General features: G+C 43.6%; 1 protein-coding gene across 1 annotated transcript in view; it reads left to right on the top strand.

Annotated features, from left to right (window-relative positions):
- Abhd17c (abhydrolase domain containing 17C, depalmitoylase) overlaps positions 1–17,544 on the top strand; it is a 38,979-nt gene that overhangs the window by 17,555 nt on the left and 3,880 nt on the right. Inside the window, exon 2 of the mRNA XM_034489031.2 lies at positions 16,292–16,471. Coding sequence (XP_034344922.1) covers positions 16,292–16,471 — 180 coding nt within the window. The remainder of the gene's footprint in view (positions 1–16,291; positions 16,472–17,544) is intronic.

The following is a 17,544-nucleotide window of genomic DNA, read 5'->3' as shown; positions in this document are numbered from 1 at the left end:
GGACCTCTGGAAGAGCAGTCAGTGCTCTTAACCCCTGAGCCATCTCTCCAGCTTTGAATAAATATTTTTGAAATACTGATATTAAATAACTTCTTGAAGACCAGACACGGTAGCACACAACTTTAATCCCAGCACTGCGGAGGCAGAGGTAGGAGGAACTGTGAGCTCACAACCAGCCTGGTTGTAGGGAGATCCAGGCCAGCAAGGGGTACATAGTATGGCCCTGTCTGCAAAGAAAAAAAAAGATAAATAAACGTGTTTTTGTAAGCTTCCTCCATATCCCCTTGCCACTGATCTTGTTAATACTCTGTCTTGATTTTTTGATGAGAAACTGAAATGTAATCGTTGTGCATCAGTGTCTGGTGAACTGGGGGGACAGCATTGCAGTGAGTAGTTTGCATCTTCTGTCACAGCTTAAGAGACAACTGATTTGTGAAGGTCAAGGTGTAGGGTAAGAGAGAGAAATAGTCATTTTGGGAATCTGTCTGAACCAAGCCTCTTTAATTTTCCCCTAAAGCGGTGACCAGTGAACCAAGTAGTGACACCATCCTCAGAATGTTTTGTTTGTTTGTTTGTTTTTTCGAGACAGGGTTTTTTTTTGTATAGCCCTGCCTATCCTGGAACTCACTCTGTAGACCAGGCTGGCCTCGAACTCAGAAATCCGCCTGCCTCTGCCTCCCAAGTGCTGGGATTAAAGGCGTGCGCCACCACTGCCTCATCGTCAGAATTTTTAACTGGGGACATTCACATAGGTTATGTCTTAGTAACTATAGAATATTGCTAGGTACCCACACTGACCAGTCAGTGCACCTGTTATAAGTACCAGGAGAGCTGAGTGACTTTTTGATGGCCAGGTTACATTAGGAGAATGCGTACATATGATGCCAGCAACAGAACAGAGTGCAGTGGAGAGCATGGGTGTACTTAGTTCCCTAACTCCTCCTGCAGCAGCTTCAGATAGCTATCAGCTTAAAGAGTTTTAGGATCAGCTCCTGCCAGGCGCCCCAGCTTTTGACAGTTATTTTTGGGTCTGTGCTTTCTGTGCAGGTGATTTTTAACTAGTGGTTTTAAACTTAATTCTTATTGTATGTGCGTTCAAGGGGGTCACCTGCACTCTTACCTCTTGCTTGGCTTCAATTCAGCTTTTATTGCCATCATATCTAGTTTAAACATTCACATCCTTTCTAGTATTATCCAGTGACTTTTCTTGGGTTTCCTTTAAATAAAAATTACGTGTGTGTGTGTGTGTGTGTGTGTGTATGTGTGTGTGTGTTTGAGTGATATAGAGAGAAAGAGAGAGAGAGAGATAGAGATAGAGAGAGAGAGAGAGAGAGAGAGAGAGAGAAGAGCATGTGTGGATGTCAGAGGATAACTTGCTGGATGTGGATTCCAGGGTTTGAACTCTGGTCATCAGGCTTGGCAGGAAGCCATCTGGCCAGGCTTCTTTTGGCTTTCTGTCATCTGAATTGCATTACAAAAGTCAACAAATACCATTCCCATTGGCATAAAGATGTGGTAGGAAAATGTCTTCATCTTGGGCCTGATGACCTGAATTTAGTGTCCCGAACCCACATGGTGGAAGTTGAAAACCAAGTCCCACAAGGTGCCCTTTAACTTCAGGCACACACACATTCACACACACGATAAACAAAAGATTGTAAAAATAAAAGGAAGAGAAAGACTGTGTCTTTCTTTACAGATCAGATTTCTGAGTTTGGGGACTGTTCCAATGAAGTCACTTTTCTTTATCTCCCTAGATTAGTACATATATCATGTATACTCTTTAATAGGAGCTTAACAGTATGTCTGTGTATTTTAGTCTTCAAATAACTTTTCTCCATGCAATTTTCTTTTTCCTTTCCTCGTACTTCGTGATTGCCTTCCCCCCCCCCCCCCCCCCCCCCCCCCCATCTAGCCCTCAAATCACAGCTTTCTGAGATTGGACAAGCTCCCTTGTGCATAGTATGCACAGATAATTCAGCCATTGTCATCCTTAGCACCAGTGAGGTGACCATACTCGTCCTCCCCTGGGTGGCATGAGCCTTTGTATTTCCAACCACAGTAGTGTATGTTTGAAATGTGAAATAGATACTTTTGGAGAATGTAAGCATCAGATGGGGGTTCTTGTGTGTACTGTTAGGAGCTAAGCCAGCACCAGCCAGGCATCCTGTATATGCCACCTGCTTCCCAACAGGATCCTAAAAAAAAAAAAAAGGCAGCCTGGCTGATCAAGGAGGAAGGCAGACAACAGGAAAGCTGGCCTCCATGGCCTCATTCCAATGCATGTTCAAAGGCAGGGGAGGGTGAAAAGCGTTTTCTACTGTCAGACAGAACCCCCAAGTCAGCTGTGGCCAGGCGTTAAAGAATGTAGTTTGCCCAGCCAGATAAACATTTGAGTAATTTGGGCTTTCTGTTGAGCTGAAGGGTAGAGTTCCAAAGTCTAGGAGCACTAGACTAGTGTAGGAGTCTGGTTCCAGAACACTGTGCTGGGTAAGAGATGCCGGATCTTTCTGAGGGAGCTGCAGTCTGCCTGTAGCTCTCAGATCTTCAGAGCTGGTTTGTGTCCTTTTAAACTTCAAATTTTTAACAGGAATTTGTGCTTAAATAGATTTAATATGCCTTTATGTGCTTCCTTTTCATTCTAAGTAGAAAATGAATGGCATAGTCATTTATCACTGACTCTGGATCATCATTAGGAAACTTGGTATTCACTGTGTAGTTTTTGATTGATTGATAACTTAATATCTTGTCTCAAGTGAGGTCTATTATATAAACGGAAATAAATGACGGGGGGGGGGGCAGAATAAAATGGAGCCAGAAGTGCTTCTGTGATGACCTGAAGTTTGTTGAGTTGATGGGCATTTCTACATGACAGTGCCTTGGAGGTATCTACTGTCTTCCCATCCTTTCCCCTTCCTCCTCACTTCTCTTTTGTCGTCTTTTCTTGAAGGTACAGCTTTCATCCCTCAGTTCTTTCTTGGGATCCTTATTGTGAGTTCCACTGGATGGGAACAAAGTAACATCCCTTTAGCTTGCCAGTTTTGATTATGAGTTTCATCATCAGCCTGTACACAATGTTTTCTCTCTGTACTAGTTATATAATCTTTATGTTCTTTTGTTCTGGAACCTTGCAGAACAACCAGTCAACTTATCCAAGAATCTCAGGGAAAGGCCTGGTGGCATGGCTTCATTCAGAGATGCTAGTGTCTGTGTGTCCTAGGTTGAACTAACTGACAGCTTGATACAGCCTAGAATCACAGGGGAAAGTGGCCAGGAGGACTCAGTGGAATGGTTATCTTTGTCAGCTTGGTCTGTGAGTCTCTTTGGTGGGGAGTCTGTCTTGGTCACTGCTGTGGGAAGGCCACCTTGGATGGGAGTCCTGGGCTGTGGACGGAAGCTAGATGAGTGAGATAGGAAGTGAGCCAGCAAGTAACTGTGCTCCAGTGCTGGACCTGCAAGTGTAAACCAAACAAACCTCCTCCCCAAGCTGCTTTGGCTTAGAGTGTCTTATCACAGCAGCAGAGAAACAGTATTGGGCTCCAGACTGGCATTATATACAGATGAATACCATTAAACTCATCAAGACTTGTCCCAGATAGTTCATAATTCAGAATGTTTTTAATTTCTCAGTTATTGTAGACCCTTGTAGTAGAGTTGACCTAATGTACTCTCGCATATCCTGAGAATGTTGGGCTACTGCTGGCAGGCGTCGCTGGGAACCCTGCTCCATGCACTTGGCACATGTTGCCTTCCTCCCAAAGTCTTTTGTGCACTGAGTTTCGTATTGCAGTTCAGTATTGCTGTGAATGGTTTGGTTATGTGAATGGTCGGGGGGATCTTAGTAAGTTACATTGCCTCAATAGTCAGTTCTCTCATTGTTTTGCATGTTGGCTATCATTGTGATTTCTTTTGATTTAGCATTGCTCAGAGAAGTTTTGTTTTAATCCTGCATTTCCCTCAAATACCAAGGGTTTCCCCTACTCTTGGTTAACTCCTTCTTTACTCTTGTGCTGGGTATTCACCCTGAAGTGAGAAAGGGTGCCATGTTGTTCACTGTGATTCTTGACCATATTGGGCATGATGCGTTCTTAAGAGCCGTGACCTCATTGCCTCTATGAAGTCCTTCCTTTCAGGACGGAACTCTGAATCACTGAGTGTGGTCTGATGTGTAGGGCATTTACGCAGAGACTGGGGCAGCCACCTGTAGGAGGGTGTGTGAAATTATCTGGCTACTTGAAAACTTGAATGTGAGAAATTCAAACTATGCGTTTGTTTGCCAGGTGGCATCTCCAAGCTCTGCTTCACATGTGATAAAAGTGCATTCTCTATGTCCTGCCAGCCTTCTGTGCTGTGAACAGTTCACATTTCTAGAGCCACTCTTGGTCCTTCAGCCAACCATTGCTGTCATAGCATTGCATTCTTTTAAAATTAGAGCATGGCCAGGTTCCTAAAATAGTTCCTTGCAATAACTGGGAATGCTGGGTGGGAAAGGGAGTGTGGCTGTCACTGAGTGCTCCTGTGGTCCATGGAGCCAGTGGCCATGCTGCTCTCACAGGCCATGCTTTGACTAAATTGCTCTGTGTCGGCCTCCTAATATTTGCACTTCATCCTTAGCATCATGAGTGTGTAGTTACGGCAGAGGCCCAAATGACTTCCTTATAAAATCCTTGGCTGCTTGCATTTCTGACTTCATATTACTTTGCACTGTGAAGCAAGGCCGTTCAGCACAGCCTTTACTGGTCTTTTGTGGAGACCTGCTCCTCTGAACAGAGGCTTGGAGCTTTGAAGGCAGGCACCAGACTTGGACTCAGAACTGTTGACCTGACTGGTGGGAGTTGAGTGTCTTGGTCTGTATACTGGAGCTGGCAATGCCAGATTGTTGATAGGACCAGAGACCAGGTATGTAGAATGGATTCTGCTGTGTGGGGGCATTAGCTAATGACAGCAAGATCGAGCTACTGCTCTAACACTTTGCCTGCATTGGCACATACATATCTTCCTTTCATACAGATACTAGTGACCCAGGGTGTGCAGAGATTCTTGCAGAATCGGACTGTTGTTCACATGAGGCCTGAGCTGAAGGTTGTAGTGGTACCGGGGCATTGGCCTGTTCCACTTGGTCTGACCTGGTACAGGTTGAGCTAGTAGGGGAACAGTGCCAACCTATTGTAGCTGAGAGGAGCAGACATGGGCAGGATCCAGGCCTGATCCAGTCAGTGCCTAGGACATCATTCAGGATTAGTGACTTGTGAGCACAGGGTCCTGGATATCACTTGGTTGGTACATCTAAGTCAGTGAAGCCACTTAGGCAAGTGCCAGGGCCTTCCAAGGTCTGAAGAAAACTGAGACTGTTTTTAGGAGGTCGAGCCTTATCTCCTAGGTGATCAAAAGGATTATCTAAAAGCACAGATTTCCCAAAGTACATCCAGCCTGGGTTGAGGCCCCTGAGTGGCAGCCCTGGGAAACAAATTGGCCAGACTTAAGAAGTCTTCTGTTCTAGTACTGAGTATAAGTAACACTCGTAATCAGCTCGATGGTCCATGACCTCTAGGGGCAATCTCCCTAACCCATGACACAGTTCTCATAGAGGGTTAGAACTGCCTTTCTCCTGGTTCCTGAGGGGTCTGGTGGGGTGGGGCCAGGGTGCTCAACTTGCTCAACTCAAGTGCTTGCCATCCATTTTTATATTACCTTTCTCATGAATTTTGCTTTGTGCTGGAGCATAGTAGATTTTCTTAAATACTTTAGCTGTATGTTTCCTCTTTTTTTCAATCTGAGGAATTCTAATACATTGTAGAAAATATGCTTATTTCAAGATAAACATGCAAGTAGGTATATATTATGGAAAGCATTTGTTCATGTTTTGTAGATTTTATATCACTTTGATTTCTCTGCCCCCCCCACTTCTATCTTTAAGACTATATCATAAACACATTTTCTAATGTATTGCTTTTTTTGGGAGTTCAGACAAACTGGTAAATTAGCAAAGAGGAGCAGTGTGTCAGAAATAATGATGGGAGGACATTCCTTGGCTGGGGTTAGACTTAAAAGTTTAATATATTAAAGTGCCCAAAGGCATCTTGGAGGGGATTTCACTGGGATTTGAAGTCAGCTGGATTTAGAAGGAAGACCCCAGCAGGGGAAGCTACTGAGTCCCTGAGAGCCCACACATGGTAGTTACAGATACACCTTGCTCTGAGACAGTAAATTCTGTGCTCAAAGCAGAGGGATAACCAGGAGCACTTGTCTCTCTGTTTTGACTCTCCTATGCTGTCTACCTTCATCCCTGCCTTTGTTTAACCTCTCTGTCTAGGGTGCTGGCCTGAACGTCTTCATAACCCATGAAACCCACTTACGCTGGCCTGCGCTGTCCTCTTCTGTTCCTGCTGGCTGCCAGGGTGAGGAGCCACCTCCTGCCCACCTCCCAGGCAACTGAATGTGGATGATAAATGCATCCAGATGTTACAGTCTGAAGGGTTTATAGTGACAGAACAGTTTCATTTCAGAATAGGAAGTGGGTTTGCATGTGGAGCTGTCTTGAGTGTTGTTAGCATATAGCTTGTAGAGGTATCACCATTTCTGGAACAACTGAAAACAGGAGATAGATAATATTTTATGTCCTGTCAAAGAAAGAGTCATCATTATCACGACAACAATGTTAGACACAGGTGTGGGCCTGCTGCCCAAAAGTTTGTGAAAGTAGCCAGCATAGTGGTATATGGGACTCTGTGAGCTTGAGGCCAGCCTGGTCTACATAGTAAGTTTCAGGACAGCCGGAGCTACATAGTGAAACCTTGTCTTGAAAATAAACAAACAACAGGTGATGAATGTTTTATCCTTGAGCATGCAATGCAGCATGCTTGTCTTGCTTGCCACAGCAATCCAGAGCCTGCTACGCCTCTGGGTGGTTTGCATTTACTCCCAAAGAGTGCATTATAAGATATTGTAAGTGGTTATGGTGAAGTGTGTGGAATGGAATGTGGTTAGCTGGAAATTTTGAATTATTGATCATGGTACTCAGTGTTCTTAGTGGCCAAGAAAGCCTCCTGTTTATGATAAGTAAGAATGTAGAGTTTGCTTCATTAAGTTTATACATGACATAGTATTTTAATTAAAATAGAAGTTACTTCAAGACTTTATTTGAGACTGACTAGGAAGAGGAAATGGAGGGTTCTGTGGGTTAAGCCTCAGAGTCAGAGTCTCATCTGCTGTTTGCAGGATATAGGGATTGAACCTGGCACACAGAATCCTAGAGACCTTGGCAGGTGGTAAAGATGGCACTTTAGAATGCAGCAGCCCTGTAACAGCCGCCCTTGAGTGTTCAAATGGAGAAGTTGGGGTTCCATTACTGTTTTATTCAAATGAAATAGACCATTGAGAGAAATGTGTCTGTCCTCAGTGCATTCCCACTTAGTGTATAGTTTCCTTTTGTGGGTCCCCAGGGAGTCCTTTCATCTCCCAAGAATAGGCATGGTAGACATGTACCTGAGGAGAGGCGATGGATGCCTTCCTGCCTGGCAAAGAAGGTAAAGTAATGTTCACAGCAGTATTAAGGATCTCAGCTTTGGTATCATTCATCATCCAACTTCCCTGAACCTTTTATGTCTTGTCTTCTAAGTGTCCCAGGAGAGGAATAGTCTTCCAGATTGGTAAAAGAACACAGCAGTGTCACATATTTTATAATCTTCTCTTTCTCTTGTTTACTGTGGACAAAGGTAACACTTAACCACCAATCTCTCCTCAAGTGCTGGTGCTAGGATTTTTACATAAGCCAGCTTCATATGCCTCTGAGGACCTAAGGGCAGCTGTGCTCTCACCTGCTTGAAGGTATTTATGCAGCTGTGGGGGAAGTGGCATTTTCTGGCTTTTCCAGCATGTCAGATAATTACAGAATGCCAAGATCTTGATTATCATTGGGATAATTTCATGCTCAATTATATTTAGATGAATTCAAGTAAGTGATTCTATTTTAATTGTAACAGATCCAAAGACAGTTAATTCTATATTCTTTAGAACTGTAGTTTTCCTCTGAATGATGATTTTTAAAATATTAAAATTAAGTCATGTCAGGCTTTATTTATTTTTGCTTTGACAGAGAGTTGGAGTAGGGAACAGTTTTGAATGTCAGAAAAATTGAGTTGTCAGAGAACCCTTCCCTTAGTCTCTGTTTAGAAAGAAATTGCAAGCATCTAAGCTAGAAGGATTCTTTGTAACAGGTAGTGCTTTATGAAAGGAAGTGCTCGTACTGAGGGTGTTCAGATAAGCACTGAGAACAGCTGAATTGATAAGCACTGTGTCCTGTGCTTATTGCAGATGGGATTTGGACCACTTGATCCCTCCCAGAGTCTCTGCCATTAGCAGTACTGTGAACAGAATATTCCTTACCCATGGATTTTTTATCCATGGACTCCACCAACTACAAATGGGGAACATCTGGGAGAGAGGTAGAGAATTAGATTCTAGAAAGTTCCCAAAAGCAAAACTTGAATTTGATATTTGTTGAGTAACATGCTAAATCCATGAGTAGGGTAATATGTATGTATGTATGCTTGTGGCCTTCTGCCTCTCAGGACTGTCTCCTCCAGCTCTCATTGAGTGCTGTGGACTTTAGTTAGTCCTGCTGTGGCTGTACTTGTACTGAACATTTAGTCTTTTTTTTTCCTTGTCATTATACCATAAACAATATAGTTAGGTATTATAAACAGTAGAGATATGATTTAAAGTATGGAGGTATGCATAGGTTATATACAAGCATTACACTTTTTGTTGTTTTTTTTTTGTTTGTTTTGTTTTCTTATGAGAGGCTTGAACATCCCACAAGGGTTTTGTAGTCATCTTCTGATTCACAGGGTGAGCTGAGTTTGTGTTCACATTCATAGACATGCAACAGGCTGCCTTTCCAGCCAGCCATCTTTGACACTGTAGCAGAAGATAGGGTAAGGAGAACTTTGCACTCAAGCACTCAAGAGAACTTTGCACTCAAGCATATACATCAGACAAGGAGAAGACTGTTCCTTATAGATAATCCTGAAGAGTTGTATCACTAAGATTCCTTGTGTGGGCTGGGGCTAAACAATATTTACCCTTCCTGAGTTCCCAGTGACAAACCAGGTTACAGTCCTACCAAAGTTCACTCTGAGTAACCAATGAGTTTATTAGGCTTAGTTACAGAGCAGTGGGGGAGGGGCTGTAGGTAGAGGCAGAGGTGGTTTTGAAGCAGCCACAGTGGAAAGTTTGTACCCAGCAGGCACAGTTGAACTCATGGAGATTGTAGTGGTTTCTTGATTGGAAGATGATGTCATGCAACAGGTTGACTTTTACATGCCCAGCTAGGGTATTCCAGTTTCCTGAAATCCAGTTTCCTGAAATTCAATATATTCCTGAATGGAACTTCTTACTGAAGCAAACAAAATTATAACTAGATCTAGCTGGTCTCTTTTACAACTCCTCAGTTTAGCCAGTTTTCTCAGTTGCCTTTCCCTCTAGTGTAATTTGAACACCCTCTCTCTCTCTCTCTCTCTCTTTTTTTTTTTTTAGCCCTTCCCTGTTTCTTCCTGTCATATACACATTGATGTAAGGAGCTGACTTCTACCCATGGCCTTCTCCAGACCACAGCTTACAACCAAGCTCCATATTCTGGGTATCTTGTGCCTGACCCCCAATTCCTCCTATGCTGCATCTTCACTAAGTAGTAGTGAAGTAGCACCCTTCTACACCCCCAGGTCCCTGTGTGAACTGCCTTCTCCATCTGGGGCCCTGCCTTTGCAGGGAGGGTCATTCTAACCCTGCCTCACCTGATTGGCTTCTGCCTGCCTTCTTCCTGGAGCTTTCCCCAACTGCCAGTACCCCATCCTCTCTACCCTATGTTTGAACTAAACCTACCAGTTATATTGTTCATTTTTCCTTCATTTGTACCTGGGTTTCTGTCTCTTCTCAGACAGAATCTGTTTACTTTTTATTTCCCCAAAGACATGTGGCTCAAGAGTTTATACCCCACTCGTTGTAACTTGGATCCAACAAAGCTACTTTTCATACTTTATGTGGCCTGTTTGATTTTATAACCAGTATGGAGGAAACATTGTTGTGCTCACATTCTTTTTTGTTTGTTTGTTTGTTTTGTTTTCCCAGACAGGATTTTTCTGTGTAACCCGGGCTGCCTTCCAGTTTGATTTGTAGACCAGGATGCTCTCGAACTCACAGAGATCTGCCTGCCTCTGCCTCTGCCTCCCAAGTGCTGGGATCAGAGGTGTGCCCCATCATGCCTGGCTGTATTCACATTCTTAAAGCTTCCAGCAGGGACAGTTTACAAAAAGTAAGTGTCCCTTTCAAGTAAATTTCTTTTAAAGGTTTATTTATTTATTATATGTATATGAGTACACTGTTGTTGTCTTCAGACACACCAGAAGAGGGCATCAGATCCCATTCCAGATGGTTGTGAGCCACCATGTGGTTGCTGGGAATTGAACTTGGAATCTTGGAAAGAGCAGCCAGTGCCCTTAACCACTGAGTCATCTCTCCAGCCCCTCTTCCAAGTAAATTAACTAAAAGTTAGAAAGAAACATAGCTCATGGCAGTAAGCACCAGCAGATTCTGGATTGTTTCCTGTTTATCACTACAGTAAACACCTGGGGAAACCAGAGCGTGAGGCTTTGGCTAGTCTATCCCTGAAATCCCTCTCTAGACATACAAAGGTGAACCTTGAGAAAAGGGAAATCAGCATGTTTTGTGTTGTGGTTGTTTTTTCTCTTCTTCCTCATACTTAAAATGTAAAGCTTGTGTTGATTGTGCTTTCTGCTGGAAGAAAGTCCCCAGGCTGAGGACCCCCCTGGCTGTGTCTGGCCTGTTTGTGCACCTGCTTCCCTTGGTGGTTGTTCTGCTCCGCAGTTTTGACCCGCAGTAGCCAAGGGCTTCTCCTTACCCTCAGCCCCCATCCTCCAGTTAGCATCCCAGCTACCTTTCTATTTATCTTCATCCTATGACTTAAGAAATTTCCCCTAGGAATTCTAGCTCTGAAATATTTAAAATGTTGACTTCAAAGTCAGCGGAACTGTGCCAAGCACACTTCTGAAGATAAACGAGGAAGCTTTTGACAAAGGACAAAGTCAAGGTCCATTAACTCACACAGGATGGGGTATCTCACGGAGGCTGGGCTTGTGCTCTGTTGTACAGGGAGAAGAAAGCCTTACTCTGAAACAAAAATGACTTTAACCTTATAGGAAATGATTCCCATGGGACAGGGGCTCCCTCACACTCTCAGCGTTTGCAGTAGGTCTTCTGGCCGGTCCAGCATCTGTTGATGCAGAGAGGGTCCTGGTGCCTCTGGCTCCAGACCACTCCTGGACTTCATGTAGCTTGGGTTACAAAACTACAGTGGACATTTGGAGTGGCTGAGAAGGTGATGTGCAAGGGTGTGTCTGCACATCACGCTGTTGATTACAGAGAGTGGTACCCAGGGCCATGGCTTCCTTATACACAGACTCTGAGACTTTGAGCATTGTTTCAAGAAAACCTTAGGGCTTAACCTGTAAGACCAAAGTTTATATGCTTACTGGGTGTTAATGTGTCTTTCATTTTTCATGTCCACTTTGCAAATCAGAGAAGATTCTGTTTCTGTCCAACAAAATGTCAGACTTTTCAGTGAGTTTTATATGTTAGGAATATTAAGTATGCATGAAATTTAGTTTTTAAAAAACAGCCTTTGGGTCTGGAGAAACGGTTCTTTGTAGGACCTGAATTTGATCTTTAGAACCCATGTGGGGAAAAAAAAAAAAAAACAACCCAGGCATGTTGGTACATGCATGTAACTTCAGAGTGTAGAAGACAGATAGATAGTGATAGTGGTAGTTAGGCAGAATCTTGGGGCTTACTAGCCAGCCAGTTAAGCCTACTTGGCAAGTTCCAGGCCAGAGATACTCTTACCTAAAACAGACAAACAAAAAAGGTAGGTAGTGTCTCATTGCCCACTACCCTCCTACCCTCGTGTGTATGTGTGTGTGTGTGTGTGTGTGTGGAGAGAGAGAGAGAGAGAGAGAGAGAGAGAGAGAGAGAGAGAGAGAGAGAAAGAATGTGAATGAGTTTGTGTGTGTTTTTCTCTGTATCTCATGCAAGTAGCCTTTGGCTATAATCACATTTAGTTCAGAGATCCCTGAACATGGGTGTCCTTGACTTTCCTAAAGCTGCAGCTTACGGCTTACAGTCCAAGCAGCGCAGGGCTTGCAGCAGAATGACTCATCACATGCCCCTTACCTCACTTCACAAATGAGCGCAAATAACTCAGGTAAAATGATGCTGCAGGTGGACTAGAGGCATTAGGAAAGTATGGGAAGTAGGAACTGGGGGGAACTTGGAGGGGTCTGCCGGGCTCATTGGTTTGCAGTGGTGAAGAGCAGTGAGGCCTTTCAGGAAGAGGGTGCTTATGATCAACGAGAAATTCAGCAGTCCATGTCAGAAGGACCACTTGGAGAGAAAATGTTGGAATAGGTGTCTGGGTCAGGGGTGGGTTGGGGATGTAGGCTTGAATGTAGGGGTTTGCTGAAGGGTTTGATTTGAAAGTAACATGATAAAGGTGTTCTGCTGTGCTTTGTTTCCACATAGATATATTTTGTAATGAGAACATGTGACATGGCCTGGAATGAGCAGTGTGAAGGTCCATGTAGATAGAACTGGGAGTAAGTCAACTGGGAGAAGGACAGAGGTCTGACACAGTCACTTGTCAGGTGCAGGTGATATCTGAGCTCCACCCTGGGCAGAGGACAAGACCAGGGTGGAGGCTGGCAGGCTGGCAGAGTTGTGTATCATTAACCTGAGTCAGTGAAGCAGGGCACTTGAAACTGGGACACCTGCTTCCCCGTACTCATGAAATGATTCACAGAAACAGAGAGAATGGGACAGGTTAGAAGTCAGCAATCTAAGTGCCCTGGGGAATGATGGAGACAGTGCCAGTAAGATCTCCAGAATAACCTCTGGGAACAGACCCCAGATTCTTGCAACAGAAATGCTTATTACCTTGAAAGCATACCGACTCTTGGAAGTACTTGTCTTATCAGGACGCCCCTGGTTAGTTGCTCACAAGATGCCACCATGTGTACCCATCAGCTCATATAGGCAGTCAGTCTGGAAAACATCTCAGAGACAGGAATGGGTTGCGTTAGTGACTAAGAGGGTGTGCAGTAGAAAGAGGAGATAAAAGTAAGAAGTCCCTTCTGAATCCCAGCCCATGGGCGAGCCGTATGGGATTGGAGGAAAAAGAATATTACGATGAGGAAATCGGTAGGAAGAGTCACCCTGGGGAGGTGCCGAGTGTGGGGTGCTGAAAGCTCAGCAGAAAATAGCAGCACAAAGAGGGGCAAAAAGCCCAGCCTATCTCCCTGTCCATCCAGCAAACAGATGTTGCACAGCTGTAACACTTCTGCTACTGTTGGAAGCTGACACTGCAGAGCTCTGCATGGAAATAATTATGAAGAGATTCTAGAAAAGGCTGAGACGAGAGGCTGTAGGATTCCTGAGAGCAAAGAGGCATGAGCAAGGAAGCGGACGGACGGAAGACCCAGAGGGAAAAAGAAATGTAGCTAGTGTGAAACTCGGTCCCAGGAGAACATTTTCACAGAGATGTGAAACCAACAGCAAGTGCTGACTCAGCACCTTCCTCACTGGAGAAGAGGTGTCATTCACCTTCTTCCTGACGAGCTGACACACAGCTGCAGTAAGCCCCTAGGTCTCCATAGAGTGGCTTTCTTAGTTATTGACTCCTTTGAGTCCTGAGAACTTGTACAACCTATTACCAGTTTTGTGGGTTTTTTTATCCACGACTCTCATCTTTGTTTACTAGATATTTTCTTCCTTCTCATTCTCAAACTGATGGTGCCAGATAACTACTCAGCAGATGCCAAGTGGTCTAACCTCTGGATACACTCATGTCTCTCTTCCTGGTGCCTAGGTTTGCTTCTTGTGTTTGGATTTTGGATCTCTCCTCTCCACACATGCACACTTCCTAGTTCCTCTGCTGACTGACTCTGTGTATAGGTGCAGCAGCTCCCTCAGTTTGCTCTGTGCTCCTTCCATGTAGCCTGCAGCATAGTGTGGTCCCTTAACATTTTAAAAAACAAAACAAAACAAGCCCTTTTTCTTGAGCTACATCTCGATTTCCATGTTCTCAGACAGAATGGGCTCTGAGTCTTTACTTGTTTCCCAAAAGACGGCAGCACAAATTCCTGAATGAATGAGGTGTGAAAAGGGGGGAAATCATCAGAACCTGAAATCACATCACAATGTGAATTACCACTTCACATTCTGCTCACAAGGTCCTTTCTCTTATATTTAAGTTTTAAAGGAGCACTGCCTTATTTTTGTAGGCTGCTTTTTTTGAACATTCCAATGTTAACTTTTCTACAGTTACTATTTATTGGCCTCGTATTTTCATTAAAACATGACCTTTTTAGAGACTGGAGAAATGACTCGGTTGTTTCAGAATACTGACTGCTCTTCCAAAGGACCTGGGTGCAGTTCCAAGCACCCACATGACTACTATCGATTGTCTAAACTCCAGTTTCAGAGAATCGTAAGCTGGCAAATGTCCAGTTTAATGACCAACAAGATGGATACTGTAGCCAGACATTGCTGCTCTGCACCCTGTAAGTGAGGCTTCTTTCCAGATGAGACCCTTCCCTGTCCCAACATCACTGTCCTGATTTGAGGGATTCAAGTATTTCTTTTTCAGTATCTCATCAAGTTAACAATAACAGTGTTGCTGTGCAGTGAACAATATACAATAACATTTCATTTTGGTGGGTTTACACACTTTACACGTGGTATCATCAGTGTAACCAGATAATGTCAGATTGCCATATTCTTTCCCTAAGTTTCTGTAGCAGATTATACTCCTTCAATAAAGTAACACACTCTACTATTCAATCTTGTCAACTGTATTCCTTTCTCTTGCCATGACAAAAGTAGCAAAACAACTTGAGGAAGGCTAGGGTTATATTGGCTTTCTGAGTACAGTGAGGTCAAGGCATGACAGCAAGAGCAGGAGGTGTCGGGCTCTGCAGTCAGGAGGGAGCAGAGAGTTGGGTGCTGATTCTTTCTTTCACCTAGAATTCTGGTCTTCCAAGATTTCAACCCATGGAATAGTGCCCACTTCAGCTAATAAATACTGCTGCAGAACTTGCACATTTTCATACATATGCTAGGGATTCCTAGAGGATTCCAGACTTGGCCAAGATGACAGGGAGATTTAAATGGCACACTGTGCATTGAAGTTGTCAGTCTAATTTTCCTCAGTCTTTTGGATATAAAATAACTATACACTGCTTTCATGTCTTTCTTCATGTGTGTCTGTCTGTGTCTGTGCCATGTTGCACATGTGTCAGTCGGAGGACAATGTAGGAATAGGTTCTCTCCTTCCATTGTGAGAATCCTAGGGATGAAACTCAGGTTCTCAGCCTTGGCAATAAGCATTTTTATTTGTTGAGCTATCTCTCTGTCCACTGATTATTTGTTTGTAGGCTAATAAGGGGCTGTATTTTCTGTCTGCCTCCTGATTTGTCCTACCTCATAGGAGAGTGTAGCATTCTTTCACTCCTTCACCTGACATCACTTTCCACCAACATGAAGGGAGGGGAGAAAGGGAGAGCACACTTTGACTGCAAAGCTACACCTGGTGCTTGTTCATTAACATCTGCCCTTGGCTGGTGTGCCAGAAGGCTGGAAAGTGTATTTGTGTTCTACATATGGTTATTTACCCAATCAGAACCTTTACAGAGGCAGATCAGGAGGCCACTGTTGAGTTGAAATCTTGGAAACATTTAGCCCTAAGAAGAGGCTAAAAAAGTTGTGGTTGATTTTAAATTAGTTATCTTTTAGTGAACTGTTCTATGATAAATGACAATGTCTTTAATATCATTAAAACTTCACTTGAAGAGTTGTTTGACAAACCTTACTTTTACTTTGACTTCGAAAACGTGATTATGTAAACGAGTATTAGGAAATGTAAGGACTGAGTAAGAACCTTAACTGAAGCTCATAATGCATTTGTTTAGGTGAGTGAGTAGCCAGGAGCAGTCATGGTCATATTTTTACAAATGTTATGGAAGTCAGATTTGTAGTCATTTAATGCTGGAAAAGGCCTCTGTTTGATTTTATACAATTAATGTTCATTTTAAGCTAAAATATACAAGATAGATGATAGCAGTTTTAAGCTAATACATGTGGGCGTTTTGTGGGCTTAAAGTACAGTTGTGTTCCCCCTACCCACAGTTGTTAGCTAATGTTGTGTAACCTCTGCTTTCTTCAGGTATGGCGTGAGTCCTGAGAACATTATCCTCTATGGGCAGAGCATTGGCACTGTCCCCACTGTGGACCTGGCCTCGCGGTATGAATGTGCAGCCGTCATCCTCCATTCCCCTCTGATGTCTGGTTTGCGTGTTGCTTTTCCGGATACCAGGAAAACATACTGCTTTGATGCTTTCCCCAGGTGAGCTTACAACTGGACAAGTGAGAAGTCGACCAGTGTTCAGAGTCCACATCTCTATCAATTTCTAAATACTGGTTGCACACCCCTGGGTATCACCACAGATGTGAGGTAAATGTAGCATACTGAGACTTCAGCCTTCAGGGCTGGTTATGCATTAGGAGTCTCCAGATGATGGATAAGGACCTTGAGTGTGCCAATACCCAGGACTAATTGATTCAGTTGTAACATGCAGCATGTCCTGAAGGAACTTCCAGTTCAGTATTCATTTATTCAGAGGGACCTGTATTGCTCAATTACTGAAGAGCTATACACAAGAAGTGTCAAGAAGCAATTAGCCCTGGTATATAGACCCTGAACTAAAAACAAGCACACATAAGAAATTTCTTTTCTCAGTCAGAGAATATGGGTGAGGGGGAACTGACTACAATCTTTGTGAAAAGAATAGAAAGGTAGCCCTGGGGATGGTTGAAAAAAAGTCTCCTTTTCCTGATCTTGTACTTTTAGATTGTCCCTGCAGAGATACCCTGCCCTGGGAGAAGCATAAGACTCAGTCTTGATTATCCTAAGGCCCCTCCTGCTAGCTGACCCCTGCTGTTCTCTAGCTCCTCCTAATGGAGGGGAGAACCAGTAAATATAAAAGCTGTGAGCAAAGTGTTTGCTTTGCAAGTTCTTTGGCTAATTGTTTTGGTTTTTGATTTTTAAGTGATGATGTGAGAAGTATTTTTAAAGTATTTGCCCCTAGGATTTCCCCCACAGTGCACTGCAGAAGCTAGCCAGCTTGTATTGCACTTCCCAGGAAAAGCATCAGCAGGAGTAATGCATGGTCTGAAGATTTTGGTTGACCTTTTAATTGCCACTGTTCTGCTCTTATTGGAGAAGAAAATACAGCATTTGGCTGCATGACGTTGTGTTCCAGTGTCTCATTTCACAGGAAGAGATCTTTGTTAGCTTCTTGACTGATTCTCAACTTGTTTAGCTTGTACCAGCCTTCACTGAAACTCTGCTTCCTGGGAATGGGACACTGCATTTCAGGTGGCGTGGCTGTGAATGCTAAGTAGGGTTGACATGCCTGG

The sequence above is a fragment of the Arvicanthis niloticus genome, chromosome 1 (genome assembly GCF_011762505.2).
Source record: "Arvicanthis niloticus isolate mArvNil1 chromosome 1, mArvNil1.pat.X, whole genome shotgun sequence".
Taxonomy (NCBI): Eukaryota; Metazoa; Chordata; class Mammalia; order Rodentia; family Muridae; genus Arvicanthis; species Arvicanthis niloticus.
Note: the sequence above shows the minus strand (reverse complement) of the source record. Positions and strands in the feature narration are given on the sequence as shown.